The following is a 24,809-nucleotide window of genomic DNA, read 5'->3' on the forward strand; positions in this document are numbered from 1 at the left end:
AATAAATAAAATCTTAAAAAAAAAAAGGGCGGGGGGCGCCTGGGTGGCTCAGTCGTTAAGCGTCTGCCTGCGGCTCAGGTCATGATCCCAGGGACCTGGGATCGAGCCCCGCATCAGGCTCCCTGCTCAGCGGGGAGTCTGCTTCTCCCTCTCCCACTCCCCCTGCTTGGGTTCCCTCTCTCGCTGTCTCTGTCAAATAAATAAATAAAATCTTTAAAAAAAAAAAAAAAAGACAAAGCTGTATATATTAACCTCCAAATACAGATAAAAGAGCAATTTCTTTAGTTTTTCAGGATGGGTTTGCATCATTAACAAAACTTCATAGAAAAGGAAGAACCCCAGTACAGCTTGGAAAAAAGAGAGAACCTTTGACAGTAAATAACAGAGAAACCAAAAATATACTGTTCTGTCTGGTGAAGGTGAAGAGTAGAACAGTCACACTCAGAAATACAAGAAATAAGATTAGAAAAGAAGAATCTTGTACCTTTAATCTTACATTTCAAACTAAGAAGCTTGGATTTGATCCTACACTCAGAAGGAATATAAAACAGAATTTGAAAATTGAAATAATATAAACATAGTATCTTAAGTATTTTTAAACTTTTGATTATGAAAAATTTCAAACATAAACAAAAATACAGAATTGCATACTGAACCCCCAAAGACCTTTCAACCTTAAAGTTTTAAATAAAGCAATATATAAAAAAGACTACAGAGAAAAGCAATAAGAAAATGGTTAACATAACAGGCCTAGGATTGCAAAAAGTCTGCTTAGAGTTCTGTCAGCTGGTATATGCAAACTTAACATGATCAACAGTTCCCTACACTAATACAGAGTGATTCACAATGCCTAGGATGTACAATGTGATTTATATACACTTGCTTTCCTTCTGGGAGTCTGGGATTTTAGTATGTGTTAAGTAGAGGATGCCTATGTCACCAGCCTCCAATAAAAACCCTGAGCACTAAGTCTCTAATGAGCTTCCCTGGTAGGCAATACTTTGTACATATTGTCCATTTGATACTAATGCATCCTGTGTACCTCCACTGGGAGAGGACTCTTGGAAGCTTCTACTTGGTTTTCTCTGGACTTGGACCATGGATCTTTTCCCTTTGCTGATTTTGCTTTGCATTCTTTCACTATAATAAATCATAGCCATGAGTCCTCCCAGAAAAATCACTGAACCTGGAGATGGTCTTAGGGACTCCCACCACAAGTGGTCATTATGTAAGAGCATGGCAAGCATCCCAACATGATGTGATAGGACCTAGACAAGGATGGTAGCAGTGGGTATGAAAAATAAGGCAATCCTATAGAAAAATAATGAAAAGTGAATTAGCAGGATTTAGCCAAAGATTTAATATGGAGCAAAGGACAAGAAGAAAAAAAAATGTTCCCAAGGTTTCAAGTCCTATGCCTCTTTTTATTTCTCAGAAGCCCTGTTGGTAGAGTACACTGTATTCGTAAGACAAATACATTAACTTCGGAAGGACTTTTCCAGTTAACTACGATACCAGAGAAATATGCTATCAGATATCAAGAGCTAACCCATACAGAAGTTCAACATAAATGTATGACTCCTGGTGAAAAGCTAGCAGTTATCTGCTATTCTAATACAGTAACTTTCAGAGAGGAGTAATGAACTGATATAAATATATTAAAAAGTCTGAAGGCTTTTTTTTTTTTAAAGATTTATTTGAGAGAGAAAGAGAGTATGTGGCGGGGGGCAGAAAGAGAGAGAATCCTGAAGCCGAATCCCCCACTGGGCGCAGAGCCCAACTCGCGACTTGATCTCACCACCCAGAGATCATGACCCAAGCTGAAACCAAGATTTAGCTGCTCAACTGAATGAGTCACCCAGGCACCCCTAAAAAGTCTGAAAGTTTTATACACATTGTCTAATTAGTCCTTAAAATCCCTTTGTAATAAACAGATTCTCTCATTCCATCTTACAACACAAAAACAGTATCCTGAGAAAAACATTATTGCTTAGAAAATGAAGAACAAGTCCATGACCCAGTCTAGAAAAAAAGGCTGTATCACCTGTCTCTGCATACTATGGTTTGTTACAACCCAGCATTTCTCCACATCCTTACAAGAACGTGAACTGAGCAAAAGCAGAAGTAGGTAAATGAATATTCATTCAAAACTCAAACATGGAGGATTATTTATATTATTAATATTAATCACTTAGGTTTGACACTGAAAATAATCTTTAAAAACTCTATGACCTTGTCTCTAAGATTAGAAGATATAAATACCCATTCAAGAACAACTTAAAAATTCAAAACAGAGGGGCGCCTGGGTGGCTCAGTCGTTAAGCATCTGCCTTCGGCTCAGGTCATGATCCCAGGGTCCTGGGATCAAGCCCCATGTCCGGCTTCCTGCTCTGCAGGAGGCATGCTTCCCCCTGCCACTCCCCCTGCTTGTGTTCCCTCTCTCACTGTGTCTCTCTCTGTCAAATAAATAAAATCTTAAAAAAAAAAATTCAAAACAGAAATAAAATTCAGAAAAAGGCAAGAGCTATATAATGAAATCTCTTCCCAATAATTCAATAATTGCCTACCATTTGGCAATGGAAGGGTATAAAGAAACTCAGATTGATGCATCTCTTTATACTTATACAAACCAGATTTAATTTAGTGATACTGAACAAACCATCCCTATATAATTTATGTTCACCATCTACTGTAATCATTCTTTCTCCCTTAGTAAAACCCAATACGTATTCTCTAATCTATATTATCCTAACCTGATTATCGTAACCTGTACTCCATCTTCACAGAAAGAAAAAAGTCAATTAACAAGGCTAAAATAATAAAAAACCCAAAAGACACTCACAACTTTTGATCATAAAAACAAAACAAAATCAAAATTTCACTCCGCACATATTAAGTGCTCAGATATTGGTTGGAATAATACACAGTGAGATGGTACTGTGAATAAACTGGGTAGGTAATGCTATAAGGAATTAGGATGGACTGGATAGGGCCTGAAGGGATTCAAAAACAAAGAACAAAAAAGGTAAGTCAGGTACAGACCATGTAAGTAGTATATTCCATTTCTGTTTAAAAGGAATATGTAAGGGACACCTGGGTGCCACAGTTAAGTGTCCAACTCTTGATTTCAGCTCAGGTCATGATCTCAGAGTTGTGAGATGGAGCCCCCCCATCAGGCTCCACGCACAGCAGGCAGTCTGCTTGAGATTCTCTCCCTCTGTCCCTTCCCTCTCCGTGTGCTCTCTAAATAAGTAAGTCTTTAAAAAATAAAAAAAACAAGTAAATAAAAAAGAGTATGTAATTCTGTATGTGTGATGTATAAATGTTTGTATAGATATACTGTATCTGGAAGGATGCACTAGAAAATAAAATAGGGTCCTCCCCTGTCACACTAGAGATTTGGGTAGGAGGGAGACTTTTTTTTTTTTAAGATTTTTTAATTAATTATTTGAGAGAGAGAGAGAGAGTGCAAGCAGTGGGGTGGGTGAAGGGCAGAGGGAGAGGGAGCTGAGCACGGAGCCCGACGCAAGGCTGAATCCCAGGACCCCAAGATCATGACCCGAACCAAAGGCAGACGCTTAACTTTACCGAATGAGCCACCCAGATGCCAGATGCCCCAGAAGGGAGACTTTTAGTCGTAAAGAATTTCCAGCAGTGGTAATACGAAGAGGTTGGGCAATTCCTCCATAGAAAACAAAGATAAATCTGGACAAAATTACCAAAACAACCATTTCGAGGCACTAGAAATCAACAAAAGGAAAAAAAAAATTGAGCAGCATTTACTGTTGAAAGACTAAACGAAGGCTGAATAAAAAACATTCCCAAATAATCAAAGACTGAAAGAATTCATTGCTTAGGAGATCCACACTACAGATAAAAGCAGTCCTCCAGGGTGAAAGAAACGAACCCAAAAGGTAACTCGGATTCCACAGGAATAAATGAAGAGCATCAGAAATGATAAATTTGTGAGTAAATGTGTAACAGGGTATATGTGTATTTTTTCTTTTAATGTTTTTTAAAAGTAAAATGGTTTAAAGTAATAATTATATTGCTGTGTTGTAATTATACAACATGTAAATACAATATATAACAATAGACAAAAAAGACAGCAGGAAATAAAGAGACACTGTTTCAAAGTTGTTACAGTCACCCAGAATTAAGTCAATATTAACATGAAGTAGGCTGCACAGAGATGTACACTGTCAATAAACCCATTTAAAAAAAAGATGCATATTATAATTCTTAGAACCACTAAGTAACTAAAAAGTATACAGCCAAACAAAAAAATCTGGAAAAATTAAAATGGTATTACGAAAAATATCTGTTTAACACCAAAAAAAGGCCACAAAGGAGAGCTGGAGGAACAAAACATACGAGACATACAAAATCACAAAATGGCAGACATAAATCAACAATATCAATAATATTAAATGTAAATGGACTAAATAACTCCAATCAAAAGGCAACCCTCAGACTAGATTTTAAAAAAGCAAATCCAATCATATGCTGCCTACAAAAGACATACTTTACATCCTAAGATATAAACAACTTCACATTAAAAGAATGGAAAAAGATATACCTTACAGTTACCTTAAGAGAACTGGAGTGGCTGGCTATACTTTTAACTGTATATCCTATCACACTATGTAACCCTTTTCTCTGTTTTTAACCATGTGTAACTTTTTTTTTTTTTTTTTAAGATTTTATTTATTTATTTGAGAGAAAGAGAGTGTGAGAGAGAGCATAAGAGAGAGAGATCACGAGCATGGTAGAGAGGCCCGATGCAGGACTTGATCCCAGGACCCTGGCAGATGCTTAACCAACTGAGCCACCCAGGCTCCCTCATGTGTAACTCTTTTAATAGGAAATAAAACCCTTAATCATTGCCAATTATAGAGGAAAAGAAAAAGTAAAAAGGACCAAAATAATGAGAAAAATGAATCATCATCTTAATTCAGCTTTGTAAATAGAGGCCATCTCCAATGTGACAGGACTTCATTGTATACAGTTTAAACATATTTGAAAACCTACCTGCTCAGTTACTGAAAGAAACTTAATTTTGGACCTATCAACGAAATGTAATTTTTTAAAAAAATTCATAAATCACCTTCTAGATTCTCAAACAGAAAGAGCTAGGCAAAATTCTTTTAACTGGAATAATAGTTTTAAACTAATTAAATTGGTTTTAAAATGCAAAGTTAAATTTTTTTAAAATTTTTTTTAAAAGCAAAGTTTGAGTGATAGTACAAAGCTCCCAAAGAAGGAGGTGACCCAAAAGGGTTGTCCTAAAGTTAAATTTTTTTTTTTTTTTAAGATTTTATTTATTTATTTGACAGAGAGAGAGATAGCGAGAGAGGGAACACAAGCAGGGGGGAGTGGGAGAGGGAGAAGCAGGCTTCCCGCCGAGCAGGGAGCCCGATGTGGGACTCGATCCCAGGACCCTGGGATCATGACCTGAGCCGAAGGCAGACGCTTAACGACTGAGCCACCCAGGCGCCCCTAAAGTTAAATTTTTTAAAGATACTTTGAATATATTGTTTTTAAAACTGAAAATTATAACATACAAATCCTATATATTTAATATTTTAAATGAAAGTAAACCCTTAAGATTAGATTAGAGAAAGGTAGCTTTCTACTAAGCAAAGGCTAAATCAACTTGGAGTAAGTTTCAAGTACTACTATCTGCTCTGCACCTCTTCTTCTGGCAGCATCTTTCTCCGACCATCCTTTACAGGAAATCCACTTCCAAAGTCTTTTGAGGAGATATCAGCTCCATACTCTACAATAACATCTTCTTCAATGCTGCTCACCAGCCGCCAGAATTCCTTTTCTACTAGTTCTGTAGGAACCATCTATACAGGGAAAACAAAGATTACAGATTACTAACTCACTATAACCATAAACTTCTAAAACATAATATGCAGATCAAGTGAACACAAACCCATGATAAAATGAAAAAATCTTATTTCCAGAGCTGAGAAGACCAGGATCCACTAAGCTTTTCCCACTAAGGCTAGGGAAAAGCTAAAGACAAACTAGATGTTTAGAAAAACATAATATAAACTTGCACTGCCTTTTTGTGTAAGCTATTTCCCAGCTAAGAAATGTATAGATGACCTGGCAAGCACACCAAGGAGGAAAAAGGAAATGCAAAAATTCAAGGCTGCATTTTAACAGGTCTGGCAAATTTTTTGGATAGGGACTTTAAAAGCCCAAGATCCCCTAGGAAAAGAAGCAAACTTCATATTACAAATAACTAAACAAAAAGAGCAAATGCCACATACTTCATGCTTTTCTATAAAAGATTACTCGCGCAAGGCTAATAAACAATTCAAAGATCAAAGCAGATTTCTCAACAGAAGAGTACAGACTGCCACATTAGCGAGTGAAAGATATAGAAACAGATACCAGGCCCCTCAATCTTTAATATTCTATCATCTTTTTCATGTGTCCCTGTTTTCCACAAAATGATGAAAGCAAACCAAAAGCTTTAGACTCAGATAAATCTTCATACCTCCCCAAACTGACCTAAATGACAGATACTCACATGAACTGGCATATTGAAGTAATCAGACTTAAAATTATCTGCCATCTCTCCAAAGCTCTGAAGTGTATACTCTCGTACAGCTTGTTCAAATCCAAAGGCCTCTCGAGGTTTATTACATTCCTAAGAAGAAGAAATACCCAAGATTAATTCACTGAAAATGTACCAACAAAATATTAAAGCTCTTGGTATTACCTTCTTTGATCATGTCCCTAGGTGAAGCAAATCCAATCAATCTTAGACAGCAAAACAAGTATTAATTACTTGCAATATAGAATCAGGAAATAATGTTCTAGAACCTCAACTACATTTTCACAGCCTTCCGTAAGGAAGGTGGTAATGAGAGAGCTTCAGACTCTGGAGTTGACATTAAGCTCTGGCACCAAGACAAACACCAGGAGAACTACTGACATGCAATCAAGCCTAGGGATGCCTATCATTCTGTTTCTCTCAGTGGATTTAGCTACAGAGAAAATAAATGTTCATGGATGAAGGAAAGATAATGGATAAAGGAATATCCACTGGATTTCAAGAATATCTAGCTATAGGAATGGTTGTTTCACACCATCAATCATCCTGACCAGTATTTTAACACAAATTCTCAGAGCAGAACTGCTTCTGAATCATCTCACCTTGAGAATAACTCAAAGCTCTGAATACACCTATATACAGCCCAGCCAAGTCCTTCCCTTCCATGTCCTATCACAATATTTTGTTAAAATAAGTAAACAGGAGCGCCTGGGTGGCTCAGTCGTTAAGCGTCTGCCTTCGGCTCAGGTCATGATCCCAGCGTCCTGGGATCGAGTCCCACACTGGGCTCCGTGCTCAGTGGGAAGCCTGCTTCTCCCTTGCCCATGCCCCCTGCTTGTGTTCCTGCTCTCACTGTCTCTGTCTCTGTCAAATAAATAAGTAAAATCTTTAAAAAATAAGAAAATTTAAAAAAAATAAAAAAGTAAACAGATTAGGTATTTCAGGACAATAATGTCTTTATAATCTTTCCATAAGAATAATCCAGTATAATCAAGTAAAAATTAAACAAGCTAATAGATACCATTAGTTTATCTGGTAACATGAAAACTGGATGTCTTTGTAATCTTTCAATAAGAATAATCCAGTATAATCAAGTAAAAATTAAACAAGCTAATAGATACCATCAGTTTATCTGGTAACATGAAAACTGGATGCATAAATCCCAAGTTCTAGAGCTTCACGTCTTTTACATTTTTTTTTAATTTTAAAAAGACAAATAACCCACAGTTTTCCTTCATTTTTATTATTTTCCAAGAATACTAACGTTCTGAATAAAAGTATCATTCATCTTCAGCAATAAACAGAATTATCTAACCAATAGTCAAAAAAAGAACTTTTGAAAGGTAAGCTGCCGCAATACAATTATTATATTTTCATTCAATATTGCTCTTAAGAAAATCCCAGAGATTTTTTTTTTTAAAGATTTTATTTATTTTTTGATGGAGAGAGACACAGCGAGAGAGGGAACACAAGCAGGGGGAGTGGGAGAGGGAGAAGCAGGCTTCCCGCCAAGCAGGGAGCCCGATGCGGGGCTCGATTCCAGGACACTGGGATCATGACCTGAGCTGAAGGCAGATGCTTAACAGCTGAACCACCCAGGTGCCCCAATCCCAGAGATTTTAAACATTGAAGAACAAAGCAAGAGCTTTTGAGAATGGGTTTACTGTATGTGTGTATGTGAACATCACTGCTATTAAAAAAGGATCTGTAAAGGTCAGGCTTGTACCTCAGCAACACATTTAGGACACCTCCAGTCTCCTTTGGGCACATCAGGTAGTGGGGGAATTAAACAGAATGTATGATAGCTGTCATCACATCCATCACACAAAAGCAACTTATCTTCATTATTTCCCCGACCACAAAACATACAAACATAGAGATCAACCTGTTAGAGAACAAACAAGATAAAATAAAAGTCTATTTTCTATAATAATAATATTAAATTTTTACCAGGAACTCCTTAATTGAAACAAAATAATGTACACTAAAAGTACACATAACTTAAATCCTGAATATTTTTTAAATGATTGTATTTAGACAAGTTTTCATAAAACTTCCTCAATTTCCTCAGTGCTTCTACAGGCAAGTTAATAAAAGCATATCAAGTTATCGGAATAAAGAAAGACCACAAATCCAGGTTACTTGAAAGTCAATTATATAAATAAAATACACCATGTCATCCTTCCTACATACACTCTTTGACAGAGAATGAATACTGAGCACTGTCCACATTACAGCTCAAGAATTTACAGATTCATATTCATTCTCTCACTCACAAGGTACATGTGAGGATAACTCAGGGAAAGAGTCAATGTAAACAGACAAAGCAAGGTTCACATTACATAAATGAAAGCTGGACTTTAGATTTACCATCTAGTCTTCTAACCAAATGAACTAACTAAACGGCATACCAATATATAACGAGATAAAAAGTGCAAAACTAAAAATAAATCCTTTCCCTCCTGACACATCTCAGAACACTTACAAAGTTAACAGAGAGAGTTCCTTTCCGTTGTCTCATTTGCATGTTAAATGCGTCTGACCTGTTGGTAACTTTTCGTCTTCGGGAGACCTCATCTTGAAATAAAAATAGTTATATAATAATAGTAAAAACTAATGTTGAGAGCTTACTATGGACCAGACACTATTTAAAATAATTTAAATTAAATCTCAAAACACTATGAGGTAGATATGCTATTATCCCCATTGAAGATAAAGAATCTAAGGTATAGAGAAGTTAGATAACTTGCCCAAAATCACACAGCCAGTCAGTGGCAGATTTGGAAATCTAATCCAGGCAATCAAGCTCCAGAGAGCTTAACTACTAATTCTATACTGCCTGTATGTAGTGCTTATCAGGGACTAATTGAGACGAGTTTTAAGATCACTGCCAGCCAATGCAGTAAGTACAAGAATGAAAAAGATAAACTGCTTAATTCTTAGAAGGGTGATAATAAACATCATGATGCATTTAGTAGGTCCTATCACACTGAATGTTTTTAGAGTGATGGGACAATATCATCTGACCCTCCAGAGTTCTCGTCCACAATCTGAATTGTGACTTAATTTCTCATATCATGAAAAGGGTAATAATACGACTTGTGATTACAGCATTGCATTAAATTCATATACATTAAAAACAAATCCAACACAATCTTTGTAGAGTTTTAAAACTGACATGTACATAGAGAGAATAGTGAAACTTGATCTTTGCATTAGCAATTTTACTCAGAAAGTTTCAAACCTACTAAGCTGAGAGTACAAGGCTTTCTTCAAACACAGTTTATTTAAATGAAGTGTCATATCAAGGCAATTATGGAAAAATAACAAAATCAGAATTAGAATTTTAGTCATAAGCTCTCCACAGTACATTTTGTTACTAAAGGTCAGAGAATCCTGTCTTTGAATTTAAAAGTTATAAGCTATGGATCACCAGGTAAGAACCATTCATTTCACCATTCTCTCCTAAACTAGCCTTTAGAAACTATAAATTTCTGCGTAACATATTAGACATGGAAAGGGAAAATTTCTCTCTTCCAAATATTACAAAAATTCAATAAAATACGGTTCCTCAAGTCTTAAATTTAAGATTATATGCCATAAAAGGTGATCCGTCTAGGAACCACGTTCCAATGTTTACACTCATAAGAAAATCCCAAGGCAAAATGCAATTCAAATATTTGAATCTTATTAGAACCATATGGCTATACCTTATTTCTTTTCATGACCGAATAAGATATTTTACCTTCTTTATCTTTTTCTCCCATTGCTAGGCCCACGACCTTAGGCCCAGCCCCAAAAATTCGAAGTTTCTTCAGTTCCGTGTTTCTGTTCACTTCTCCAGATTCTGACTAAAAAAATAATAAACAAAACTCACATTAATCATTCTGATTCATACATTTATTTTCTTACGCAAGGAAAGTTTCAAGATCCTCTCCAATATGAAGAAAAAAATATATTTCTTCTCTCTAAATCCACTCACTGCCTCATTACAACAGCTGAATAGTCATCCAAGCACTATGCAACACCCAGTTTCCTTTCCACAAAAGAAAATCTCTTTATTAAAACCACAGCTGTCAATTAGGTTCTGTCCAGAGACAAATGCCACTGGTTATAACCAGTATAATACTGGTAATAATAGAAATCCTCACTTCTACTTTGCTAATGGACACCCATCTTTGATCAGAAGGCAATATGCCCATCCTATTAGATGAATAATGATTATCCTAAGCCAACCATGCCATTTCCCTTTGTTAGTGATGACCTAACTAGGAGAGGAAATGTTATCCTGGTCTAGACCAACGAGACATAGAGAACATCTACTAGAAGCCTCGGGAAAGATTTTCATCTTCTAATAAAAGAGAAAGCTTCTTATAAAGAGTAATAAGCCTTTTACCCCAACTTCCTTCCCTACTGTTAGGAGATTCAGCCTGGTGAAAGCATTGCGCTGGACTCTTAACAACCACATTGTAATTAGGAAGAGATATACTACCCACACACTGAAGAAAGCAAGGTAGAAAGATGGAAAGAGCCTGGCCCTTCATGGCAATGTGCAGTTGCTGCATCAGTCCTAGAACTACCTATTTCTGGAAATCTTATGTGAAAACTGTGTCCTTATGTGAAAATTGTGTTGTTAATGTTTAAGCTGATGTCATTTGGCACTCAAGTACTTGAAGATGAGAGCATCCTGATAGATGCAAATGTTACACCATGAATTCAGATGGACCATACACACTGAATGTACACTAAGTAAATAACTAAAACTTATTAAAAATACAGTCAATAAGAATAAAAATAAATCAGGATAAAATACAGACTTTATAAGTCTATGATCATATAAGAACCAAACCAACCAAAATGGCATTTTAATATATATATTTAAACTTTAGTAGATTGATTTAATTATACTAATCAACCTCTACAGTCAGTCCAGTGATAAACACGACACTATACATTCTTCATCACTATTAATGCACAGTACATAATAAGAAAACCTAACATAGGGGCGCCTGGGTGGCTCAGTTGGTTAAGCAACTGCCTTCGGCTCAGGTCATGATCCCGCAGTCCCGGGATCGAGTCCCGCATCAGGCTCCCTGCTCAGCGAAGAGCCTGCTTCTCCCTCTGACCCTCCCCCCTCTCATGTACTCTCTCTCAAATAAATAAATCTTAAAAAAAAAAAAAGAAAACCTAACATACACTAAGTAGATACTATGTACCATATAGAAGTATTTTAATCAATTAATCCTCACAATAACCGTTTCAGACAGACGACAAAGTTCCAAAAAGTACAAATAATAAAACATTATTTGATCTTAATAGAATAAAAACTAGAAGTAACAAAATAAAAAATAAAAAGACCTGTTAGAAATCTTTAACTTCCTATTAAAAATGATAACAAAAAAAGACTATACATCAGAATCTTCAGAATAAATTAAAGTAGTGATCACAGGAAGTTTTATAGTCTTAACATCTCAGTCAAAACAGAAGAATGGAAATAAATTAAGTTTCCAACTCAAAAAGCTAGGAAAAGAGCTACAACATAAACCAAAAGAACTCTGTAATGCTAGATTAGAACTGGAATTATCAGTCCATTTCTGAAAATATAAACTCATAATGTTTTAAATTTTATTTCCCAGCCCTAACCACTAAAAGGGCCTACCAAAAGCAATGGCATCCCAGGAGGAACAAGCACACCTTGTGCTCAGATCTCAGTTTCTAAATATCATTTCACACTAAAATGAACCAGAATTCTGTGGAGAAATGGCTGATTCCAGGTCTAAAGCAAGGCAAGAAGACAATGAGCCTTTTTGTGCTAAATAAGTGCTCAAAAAGGATGGAGACATGTCAAAAGAGTATCATGAACCAGCTTGAAGGGGTTCCCATTAGCCAAATTTGGAACAACAGGATTATCAAAAAGGAGTAAGAGATTGTAATAAATTACAAGACATTGTATTTTTAAAAAATCATGATCTATAGTGATACTAAAAAGGAGCAGGGATCAGTCATGGTCCCACTGGTACACACATTCATCAAAATTCACCAAACTGTACACTTAAGATATAAAACATTTTACTGTATGAAAAAAATACCTCAAGAAAGTGTGGGAGAAGAGTTCTCCTTTAAAGAAAAATGTTAACAAATGTAAAAAATGACAGAGCTAGAAAATCACCCAGCCTGCAACCACCAACATAACAACTAACTCAGGTAAGATCATCAATGAATGTGAAAACTACTGGGTAAAACTTAACTGGAAGACAGGTTATTTACCCTATCTTATAGTTTACCCTGATTACTTTTATTACCAAGAGAATAAGTATAATGGAGAAACCTGGCTCAAACTTAGTGTCACCAATAATGAGATACACTGGCATTATGGGCTTCACTCTAATGTATAAATGTGTTAAGGGTCTAATAACCCTTCATACAGACAAACTATGAATCCAACTTTCAAAAAGCTCACAAGTGAGGTCACGGATGAAAAAACAATCATCACAGGGGTGCCTGGGTGGATCAGTCGGTTAAGTATCTGACTCTTGACCTTGGCTCAGGTCATGATCTCAGGGTTGTGAGATACAGACCTGCATCAGGCTCTGTGCTCAACAGAGAGTCTGCTTGAGATTTCCTCTCTCTCTGCCCCTTCCCCCACTTGCATGTGCTTTCATTCTCTCTCTCTTTCTCTAAAATAAATATTATTTATCTATTCTTAAAAAAAAAAAAAGAATAAAAACAATCATAGAGGAGTAAGGCAAGTGATGTGATAGAAGAAAGGGGAGTAGGATAACTTTCATAACTTCTGTTTCTTGTTTAAGATACTATTGGATGGCTGTGCTTGTCATGGACACTAAGCTAAAAAATAACAAAGGAAAAACAGATTTAGAGAAGGTGATAATGTTTGAGATACGCTGAATTCAGCATACCTGTTGTGGCCACCAATATGCATTCAGGGATATACATATAACATATGCACACACACATCCCTGGTAAACAGAAAAGAAACATGGGTGTCAAGACATATTTAGGAGTCCTGAGTGTACAGGTAGTAATCGAAATCATAGGGTAGGTAAGATAGCTAGGGAGAACAAAGACAGGAAAAGACTTAAAATACCACGTAAAGGGCAATGGTAAGAGAGAACAAAGATGACTGAGGAGAGGTCAGAGAGTGAAGAGGATAACCGAGAGAGGCATCACGGAAGCCAAAGAAAAATTAAGTTAACTGAATTTCAAGGAGAGGAGTCAACAACTGTATTAAATGTATATTTGACCAGAGATGAAGAAGAAATAAAAAAAGGTCCTCAGCTTTTGACAATTATTAACTCGGTGGTAACTGGGGTGGTGCAGTTTCAATAAAATGATTTAGCTCAATGTCAGATTACATAGCACAAAAGCTAAACAGATACTAAGGAAACTGAGACAACATCAACTGTTTTTCAAGAAACTTCATGAAAAGAGGCAAAATCTCCCTTCCTAGGGAGATTTTCTTTTAAGATGACAGAGACTTTAAACACATTTACATTGGGGGTAGGAGGAGATCCAGCAGACAGAGGTAAGAGAGAGAGAGATTTCACAAGTGATCTATTAAAATCCCTAAAGAAGCCAGAAAGGACAGATGTGGGAAGATTATCGTTAGAGACAAAGGTACCCTTTGCTCACAGAGATTGGCAGAAATTAAGAATGAATACCAACAATTCTGTGTATGGGGCAAGAAGTCGAAGGAATTCTACCAGAAAGCCTTTCTCTTCTTTCTGAAATTGAAGACTAAGAATGAGGCAGACTAGGCAATACAGTAATTAAGGACAAATTGTGAGTTGAACAAATTCTTCATTGAAAAGCCGACAATGGTTCTAGTTTCTACCTGGTACCAACCAATCTGACCACAATGACAATTATTACAATGAGTAAAAACATTCTATGTAGTCCTTTCATATATATAGGCAATGAGCAACAGCGCTTTTTCATGGTTTCAAAAGGAACATTCAAAGAAATTTCATCACAAGCTGTCAACTCATTAGAGGAGCAGGGCCAACTGGGGCAACTCTTCAAAACTGAGTCACCAAGTCAGAGACTAGTCTTCAAGTGTTTCAGGTGTTGAAATAGAATCATCACTATACACCCAAAGATGATTAGAACTTTTGAGATCAACCACAGTAATAAAAATCACTTAATGACTAAACCAGAGTTTACTAATTTGTAATGGTTTATAACTAAGAATTCTCATTATGCTAAATATAAATTATAATTATACTATAATGCAATAAAATTATTTAATTATGAATTACTAAACAATTTATATTACATATTGGTAATTTACTAATAAATGAACATAAATTTATAATTCACTTTCCAGTGAATTTCCACTGAATTCACATTCGCAATCCAAGACACCTACCTTTCTCTTATCAAAGTACCTAAGAAGCTAAATTATTATTCAGGAGATTATTTAAGGAGCATAAATTCAGAGCAAGGAAAGCAGCATCTTACTGTCCCAACCTATGGACCTGTCAACTTTAAAAACACACTTTTGAGGGGGCACCTAGGTGGCTCAGTTGGTTAAGCATCTGCCTTCGGCACAGGTCATGATCCCAGGGTCCTGGGATCAAGCCCCACATCAGGCTCCCTGCTCAGCGGGGAGTCTGCTTCTCCATCTCCCTCTGCCCTCTCACCCTTGCTTGTGCTCTCAAATAAATAAATAAAATATTGAAAAAAAAAAACACCAAAAACACACTCTGAGGACCACAAATGAGAATGGGGAAAGGAGGACAGATGCAGACAAGAAGAAATTAGGGCATTTTTCTTCTGATGAAATTATTTTAGGCTACAAGAACACTACAGAAGTTAACATTGGAATGGTTCAAACACCAAAACTTATACCCTAGCTTTTAAAGGAATGAATGAAAAATAAAACCACCCTTTCCTACTCCTCTCATTTTTGCTAACCACGAAAATAAAATATACTACAGTTCATCAGCATGTCTATAACACTGACCCTACAGTACCCAGAGTCACTCTCTGATTTGTCCTCCTCGTCAAAACTGTTCAAATTTAACAAAAAACTTTCTAAATCAGACTGAATTTTACAATTTCTTCCTGTTCATCTTAAAGGTAAATGAAAGACAGGTCTCTTCACGTTCTAAAAAATAGTACATGAATGACTCCAATAACCACAAAATTGTTCTGCAGTCAATACACTTAAAACTCCTGTTAAAAATGATCCATGGAAGTTGATACCTGAGACTTGACACGCCTTGTTCTCTTCGGCAGAATGTTCATTCTTGTGCCTGGCTCTGGGGAAGTTTGGACATCAGTGCCAAGAACCTCAGGCTCTACTTTTTCCTTAAGATCTAAATTAGGCATCTGTACACCCTAAAGAATCAGAGCACAGAAAGAGAACAGGTTCACTGATAAGAAATCAGACTGGAGAATCAGGGGAAAAGTATTAAATTTCCAATAAATCCCCAAAACTACATGAAACCAGATGACAATTCTACCCACCAAATTGATCTATAGATTCAAGACAATCCCTATCAAAATCCTAGCAGGCTTTTGTTGTAGAAATTGAGAAGTAAATTTCTAAAATTTATGTGGAAATGCAAAATCTTTGGATATTCTGAAAAAAGAAGAACCAAGTTGGAAGACTAACACTATTGGATATCAAAACTTACTATAAGGCTACAGTACTCGAGACCAGTATAGTATTGGTGTTAGGGTAAGTATACGGACCAAAAAACAAAACAAAGACCAGAAATAAACCCACATTTGTAGTCAACTGATTTTCAACAAAGGTGCCCAGGTAAATCAACAGGAAAAGGGTAGTAGTCTTTTAAACATGACACTGGTACAACTGAATATTCATATACATATACATTTCCCCTCCCTTCCCCAAAATGAAATACTTCTACCTCCTACTATACACATACAAAAAAAAAAAACCTCAAAATGATCTCAGGCCTAAATATAAAAGCTAAAACTATAAAACTTCTAGATGACAACAAAAAAGAGTATCTTTGGGGCCTTGGGTTAGGAAAAGATTTCTTAGATATGACAACAGAAGCACAATCCATAAAAGGGGGGGAAGGAAATTAATAAACTACTCTTCAAACAGACACCATTATAAAAATGAAAAGATAAACCACAGACTAGCAGAAAGTATTTGTAAAATCATATACCTGATAAAAGACTTGTATCCAGATTATATAGCAAACTCTTAAAACAAGTGTAAGATGACAAACAATCCAATAAAAAAAAAGATCAGAACAGACACTTCATCAAGGAAGATATACAAATGGCTAATATGCACATGAAAAGATGCACACCACCATTGGTCATTAGGGAAATGAAAATTAAAACCACAATGAGATACCACTACACACCCACTAGAATGGCTATAAGCAAAAAAACTGACAATACCAAGTGTTGGCAAAGACGTGAAGAAACTGGAAGCCTCTACATTACTGGTGGGAATGTAAAATGGTTCAGCCCACTTTGGAAAACAGTTTGGCAGTTTCTTAAAAAGTTAAACTTACCATATAACCCAGCAATTCCACTCCTAGGTATCTACCCAAGAGAAATGAAAACATGTCCACACAAAGACTTATTCATGAATATTCATAGCATTTATTCATAATAGCCATAAACTGGAAACAATCCAACTGTCCACCGACTGGTAAATGGATAAACAAATACGGTATATCCATACAATGGACTATTATTCAGCCATAAAAGGAATGAAGTACTAATACAGGCTAAAACACAGATGAACCTTGAAAACATTAGGCTAAGTGAAAGAAGCCAGACACAAAATTATATTGTATAATTCCATCTATGTGAAATTTCTACAAAGGCAAAAAACTACAGAGCCAGAAAGCAAATCAGGTGTTTATCTGGGTTTGGGGGTACGAACAGGAACCAACTACAACCAAACACAAAGGAACTTTGTAGGCTGATGGAAATATTCTAAAACTGAGCTGAGGTGATCACTGCATAAATGTGTAATTTATTAAAGCTTACTGACTGTGTATCTACAATGACTGAATTCTACAGTATGCAAATTATAACCTCAAAAAGCTGTTAAAAAAATACATGAAACCAAAGGAGGAATTTTTCAAAAAGCTTAATAAGAATTTATTTTAAATAAATAAGAAAACATCCTTCATTCCCATTGGCCTTCATCTTGTAAACCACCAAAACTAGCTGCAATTTGTAAATCACACCTTGCTACCCCAAATATTGGTACCTGGAGAAATCTTTTTAACTTGCTATGCTTAGCGAACTGCTAACTTGTTACGGTGAACACAGTCTAACATTCATATTTGGCAGACTGGATTTATCTACTCCTATAAAAAAAAAAAAAAATGATGCATCTCACCATAAGGCTGACACCAGATTGGAAAAGTTCATATGGGTAGAGAATTCTTTCATAATGTGACTTCAAAAGAGACCCAGTTCCTTTTCCTGGCAGATATCCCAAGCGACTACCCACTTTAGACCATTTCTTCTCTTTTGTGACCATTTCAAAACCTCCTTTGCTGGCAACAATCTGAAAAGAAAGTAAAACCTATTTAGAGAAAGAAGGCAGATTCATGTATTCTGAATCTGTATCTTGCCTGCTAAATAGAAAAATTATTCTGAGCTTAGATTTCTAATTTCCACAAATATCTGACAAAATTGAAACCTGTCAACATTTAAAGTATGAAATGAATGATTTTCGGAAGGTTTGAACTCTACTATTTAATGATAATGTGCCCATTTTTGCATTCAAATACATTTAATGAATTTACACTTTGTACGTTATACACCTTGAGAAAACTAAACAGATTTATGTACTCGATATCCACAAGAAACTCAAAATATAAAATAAGAATTAAAACAAAAACAAACATAAGCATAAATGTAAGTTATATAGTATGAAATGAACATAAATCCTGAAATTGGGAAATGTACCAAATAACTTACAGAATTTTAACAAAAATGTCAAGGAAAAAGTGGATTCAAAGGCTATTTTAGAAAAGGCTGTAATTTTTCAAAAGGAGTTTTACATGGAAGATTATGAAGGAACGATGGGGAAAGATCAGATTACAGTGGTAGACTTACTAGAAAATATAGTACAGGATGTATTAATGTAGGAAAAGTTAAGATAAATTGGATAATTTGGCTGAATGCTCACATCAAACCAGGCACTATATTGATACTCTACATCTCTCACACTCTAAAATATAGGCAGTCTTCAGTTGACTGATGATAAAATAAAAAGGACTATGACATGGTTATTTGAACTCAAAAAAATTTCCTAGAGTGTACACTACTGTTATTTCTCTGTATCAAAAAAAGTTAAGGGCGCCTGGGTGGCTGAGTTGGTTAAGCAACTGCCTTCAGCTCAGGTCATGATCCTGGAACCCTGGATCGAGTCCCGCATCGGGCTCCCTGCTCGGCAGGGAGTCTGCTTCTCCCTCTGACCCTCCCCCTCTCATGTGCTCTCTCTCTCTCTCTCAAATAAATAAATAAAATCTTTAAAAAAAAAAAAAGTTAAGAGAGGAGTGCCTGGCTGGCTCAGTCAGTGGAACATGTAACTTGATGTCAGGGTTGTGAGTTCAAGCCCCACACTGGGCATAAAGCTTACTTAAAAAAAAAAAAGTTGGGATGCGTGGGCGGCTCAGCCGTTAAGCGTCTGCCTTTGGCTCAGGTCATGATCCCAGAATCCTGGGATCGAGTCCCAAATCAGGCTCCTTGCTCAGCGGGGAGCCTGCTTCTCTCTCTGCCTGCCATTGCTTGTGCTCTCTCCCTCTCTCTCTCTCTGACAAATAAAATCTTTTAAAATTTTTTTTAAAAAGTTAAAAGAAAAATTAAACATAGAATTACATGATTCAACAATTCCACCCAAAAAAAAGTGAAAACAGGGTTAAACAAATGCAAACCAATGTTCACGGCAGCATTACTCACAAGAGTCAAATGGTGGAAACAACCCAAAGGTCCATCAAGAGATGAATGAATAAACAAAATCTGATATATACATATAATGGAATATTATTCACCCTTAAAAAGGAATGAAACTGATGCATGTGACAACATGGATCCTTGAAAACATTATGCTCAAATACAAAAAGATGAATATTATATGATTCCACTTACATGAAATACCTAGAAATAAACAAGTTTATATAGAAAGGAAGTAGAAGAGAGGTTTTACACCAGGGGCCCGAAGGGAGAGGGGAAGTTTTGGAGTGATGGTTGTACAACATTTTGAATGTACTTAATGCCATTAAATTATACACTTAAAAAAATGGTAACTGTTATCCTATGCATATTTTACCACAATTTTGTATAAAAGGGTTAAGAACATGGCCTGTGGAGCCAGATTGCCAGAGTTCAAATCTCAACTCCACTACTTAGTAACTGCGTGACCTTGGGCTAGTTATGTCATAATTTGCACTTCGGGGTCCTCACTATTATTAAAATATTAATAATTTAACAGCACTTACACTTTATTTTATGAGGCAGTTGTGAAGACAAATGAAATAAAACATGAAAAGCACCAGGACAAAATAAGCACTGTGTCAACGTTAGCAGTATTATAATGACTGTGTGTGTGGGCAAGTGGGGGGTGTGAATGCTATAAATAAATGAACATTTTGAGCTCTTAGACTCTACAATGCTCTTATAGACAAAGATGAACCTATACCAAAGCAAAATTTCCCTCTACTGAAATATGTGAAAGCTTGGTGGCAACACATAAGTTCACGTGCACAAGAGTTGAACACATCTCTAATTCTTTAGCTTCTTTTAGCACATCCTCAGAAAAGCCACCTCTCTTTAAAAAGGCTAGCCAGGGGAAAATTATAATGAGAAAAAAGTTTATTTTTCCAATGTTGTAGTGTAGAGGAAAACACAATGAGGGCGTTTTAGAAGGCTGTCTGGAAGCAACTGCATGAATCAGGATGCCTTTCATTCACATCTTTCCAGTGCTTCTGTACTGTCAAGTACTGTCAAGTACTGTTCTGGGTGCTTGAGATCCATCTGTGAATAAAACAAAGATCTTTGCCCTCATGGTGCTCACGTTCTAGCAGGAAAAACAGGCCATAAACACCGTATGTATATTTTAAAGTGATAAATCCCATAGAAGAAACTTTAAAAAGCAGTTAAAAGACCTCAGAAGTAGCAAAGTGAGGGTTTAACTAAAGTATTAAACAGTCACCAAAAACTTCATTATAAAGGTGAAATTTGAGCAAAGACTCCTTCTAGGTGAAACAGTTACCCAAGCAGACATACAGGGAATAGTCAGAGCAGGAGCCCCATGTTAGAAGCACACCTCAAATGTCTGAGGAACAATAAGGAAGCCAATGTGGTTGAAGCAAGTGGGGAGGAGTTCGAAAGGAAACAGAAACTCTCTTAGTAATCTTCATTATACAATACATTTATCACCATTACATACTACTCTAGTTTATATGCAAAGCACTTTAAGTTAAATTTCCATTAGTAATGATATATCTGCACGGATCCAGTCAGGCTGTCCCATCCAGTTAAGATGCTTACTGGCATGCAGTTGTGAAAATGACAGCCAGCACAGAGTATGGCTAAGAAATAAGATAAAACTATCTCACAAAGAAATCAACACTATGACTTTGGCTTCGTGCACACAAACACTCTAACAATCTAACAGGGCCTGATACAATAAAAACACACAAAACTTAGCACGTTTTTCTTCAGCTGACAGAGTCAAGAATTATCATGTATAATTTCAAAATATAATGCAGCCATCAAAAAAAAAAAAAAAAAATGAAATCAGGGTGCCTGGGTGGCTCAGCCGTTAAGCATCTGCCTTCGGCTCAGGTCATGACCCCAGGGTCCTGGGATCGAGCCCCACATCGGGCTCCCTGCTTGGAGGGAAGCCTGCTTCTCCTTCTCCCACTCCCCCTGCTTCTCCCTCTCCCACTCCCCCTGCTTGTGTACCTGCTCTCACTAACTCTCTCTGTCAAATAAATAAATAAAATCTTTAAAAAAAAAAAAAAAATGAAATCTTGCCATTTGCAATGACGGGGATGGAACTAGAAGGTATTATGCTAAGCAAAATAAGTCAATCAGAGAAAGATAATTATCATATCTTACTGATAGGTGGAATTAGAGAAACAAGGCAGAGGATCATAGGGGAAGAGAGGAAAAAAATGAAACAAGACAAAACCTGAGAGGGAGAAAAACCGTAAGAGACTCTTAATCTCAGGAAACAAACTGAAGGTTGCTGGAGTAGAGTGGGGTGGGAGGGATGGGGTGGCTGGTGATGGACACTGGGGAGGGTATGTGCTATGGTGAGCGCTGTGAATTGTGTTAAGACTGACGAATCACAGACTGTACCCCTGAAACAAATAATACATTATGTGTTAACAATAAAAAATAACAAAAAATAAAATAAAAATAAATTTAAAAAATTTCAAAATAGGGGCGCCTGGGTGGCTCAGTCGTGAAGCGTCTGCCTTCTGCTCAGGGTCCTGGGATCGAGCCCCACATCAGGCTTCCTGCTCAGTGGGAAGCCTGCTTCCCCCTCCTTACTCTCCCTGCTGTGTTCCCTCTCTCGCTGTGTCTCTCTCTGTCAAATAAATAAATAAAATCTTTAAAAAAAAAATTTTTTTTCGGGTTCCTGGGTAGCTCAGTTGGTTAAGCGACTGCCTTTGGCTCAGGTCATGATCCTGGAGTCCCGGGATCGAGTCCCGCATCAGGCTCCCTGCTCAGCGGGGGGTCTGCTTCTCCCTCTGACCCTCCTCCCTCTCGTGCTCTCTGTCTCTCATTCTCTCTCGCAAATAAATAAAATCTTTAAAAAAAAAAAATTTTTTTTTTTCAAAATATAAAACCATTTACTCCATTTTGTCATGAACTGTATCACACCATTATTACTAGAAAAATATCACTTACAAGCCATACCCTATAAAAAGGTACATGACATGCAAAGATAAACTGAACAAAATGGAAACAAGCCCTTAATCAATACTTGACCAAAGAATAATGTCAACTGAGGCCAAAATTTCCATCCAATGTAAAAAAAACTAAGTCTGGCCAGTAGAAGACAATCTTAACAGACATAAAGTAGCAATAGTTTTCTACTTAGAAGTTCCCTCTCAAGCCTCCACTGAAAAGACAGTAAAGGAACAAAAAGGCACAGAACCAAGAGAAAGCAGATACACAAGTGATAATCTAGCAGGCAATATCAAAAACCCACCAAGCACCTTCAACAGAAGAAAGCCAAGGAGAAGCTTTTCCAATACAGAGCCTGGAAAGGCCTAAGAAATGGAAGCAACAATCCCTTTAAAATTAGAGATGGCGGGGCACCTGGGTGGCTCAGTGGGTTAAGCATCTGCCTTCGGCTCAGGTCATGATCCCAGGGTCCTGGGATAGAGCCCAGAGTTGGGCTCCTTGCTCAGTGGGGATCCTGTTTCTCCCTCTTCCTCTGCCTGCCACTCCCCCTTGCTTGGGCTCTCACTTTCGCTATCCCTCTGCCAAGTAAATAAATAAAATCTTAAAAAAATAAAATAAAATAAAGTCAGAGGTGGCAATAAATAGAGAACAGGACTGGCTGAAAACCTGTATAAAAGCAATCAGACCTCCTCCAGTCAGCACAGCCAGGCAACTACTGCTCTCCAATCCCAGGACAAGACTAGAGATTTACTCTCAGGAGAGTCTGAAAAGAAGGAACCTAAGAGAAATAGGTAAGCAAACTATAGGATCAGTCTAATACTCTAATAGTCTAACATCAAGTTATTAGTCTAACATCCAACTAATAAAAGTTCAGAAAGAGAGAAAAGATAAGCGGAAGAAATTATCAAAGACTACAAAAAATACAAGAAAAGTTTTAAGACCTCAAAGACATGAGTTCAGATAAGAAAAGTTATCAAGTGGGGAGGGGGTGGGAGGATGGGGTGGCTGGGTGATGGACACTGTGGAGGGTATGTGTTGTGGTGAGCGCTGGGTGTTGTGTAAGAGTGATGAATCACAGACCTGTACCCCTGAAACAGGTAATACATTATATGTTACTTAAAAAAAAAAAAAAAAAGAATTAAACATACATGCCCCAGTGCCTATACCCAAGTTTAAAAAAAAAAAAAGTTATCAAGTGCAATAAAAGTATTAAATGAGATAGTGGAATTCTCTCCTCAGAAGTGGTTTCACAGAGAATGGTATCAGGAAGGCTATGAAGAAGGCAGTAGTTTGGGTATAAATGGAGGAAGACAATATGGCATATCACATGGAGCTAAAACTGGATCCGAGATCAAGGGCTACTAAAATTTTGCTTTTGCTTGGAGAGGTCTCCTGCATAGCTGTGCCACTGAGAAAGACAGCAAAAAGATGAAAGTCTTAGAATCATTGACTGGAATGATTCACAAATTCCCTTATGATGACCCTACTTAGAATAAACTTCATGAAGACTTAGACAAAAACAAAAGGTAAATTTAAAAGCTTTGTTTATTATTAAATGTTCAGGTGGACTTAAAATTAGTGCTGAAGATTCCAGACTTTCATTTTAAGGATGACAGATGAACAAAGATGAAACATCAAGGAACAGATGTCCATCTATTAAGTGTTTAAAAATGTGATAAAAAGCAAAACAATAAATAAGTAAATAAACATATATGTATACAATGAAAATAAACACATACCAATGCATTTACCACTGTGAAATCTCAAGGCACTTGGAATAAAGATCAGATTCTACATCTTCAAGAAAAAGAAAGCCACACAGGAAGGAAAAATAATTAATATAGCATCAGTCTCTCAACAGTAACAGTGAAAGCTGAAAAGATTATGGAGTAAGGCTTTCAAAATACTAAAGGAAAACAATTTACAACTTAGACTTCTAAACCTCACCAAACTACCACTAAAGTGTAGAACACTTTTAAATAAGCAAAAAATTTACATTCCATTTATCTTCTTGTTCAAGAAACTAACAGAAGAAATGCTTCACCAAAATAGGAGGAAATCAAATAATATGAAGACTTGAAATAAAGGGAAAGGCAAAGGGAATTCCCAGAATGATAAAAGCAAAAGGAGGTTCCAAGCTGACAGCTGACCTTAAAAGAACAAGGAATCTGGATTGGAGCAGAAAAAAGAACTCCAGAGAAATGGCTCCAAGAAAAAATGGAACTGACAGATTACCTGACAGGTAAAGATTTATACTGCTGCTGGAAAATCTGAAAATAAATTTTTGATGGTTACAAAGAAAACTTAAAAAATAAAAACAGGGAGGGGGATTATTAACTCC

At 36.6% G+C, this 24,809-nt stretch overlaps 1 protein-coding gene across 1 annotated transcript in view; it reads right to left on the bottom strand.

Moving 5' to 3' along the window:
- KDM5A (lysine demethylase 5A) overlaps positions 1-24,809 on the bottom strand; it is a 95,994-nt gene that overhangs the window by 64,652 nt on the left and 6,533 nt on the right. The window contains exons 4-10 of the mRNA XM_045874081.3: positions 17,937-18,107; positions 15,800-15,934; positions 10,320-10,425; positions 9,060-9,151; positions 8,301-8,459; positions 6,548-6,667; positions 5,694-5,852 (exon numbers count right to left, since the gene is read on the bottom strand). Coding sequence (XP_045730037.1) covers positions 5,694-5,852; positions 6,548-6,667; positions 8,301-8,459; positions 9,060-9,151; positions 10,320-10,425; positions 15,800-15,934; positions 17,937-18,107 — 942 coding nt within the window. The remainder of the gene's footprint in view (positions 1-5,693; positions 5,853-6,547; positions 6,668-8,300; positions 8,460-9,059; positions 9,152-10,319; positions 10,426-15,799; positions 15,935-17,936; positions 18,108-24,809) is intronic.

The sequence above is a fragment of the Mirounga angustirostris genome, unplaced genomic scaffold (genome assembly GCF_029215605.1).
Source record: "Mirounga angustirostris isolate CCGP_5_RB_7025 unplaced genomic scaffold, mMirAng1.0.hap1 SCAF_5, whole genome shotgun sequence".
Classification (NCBI taxonomy): domain Eukaryota; kingdom Metazoa; phylum Chordata; class Mammalia; order Carnivora; family Phocidae; genus Mirounga; species Mirounga angustirostris.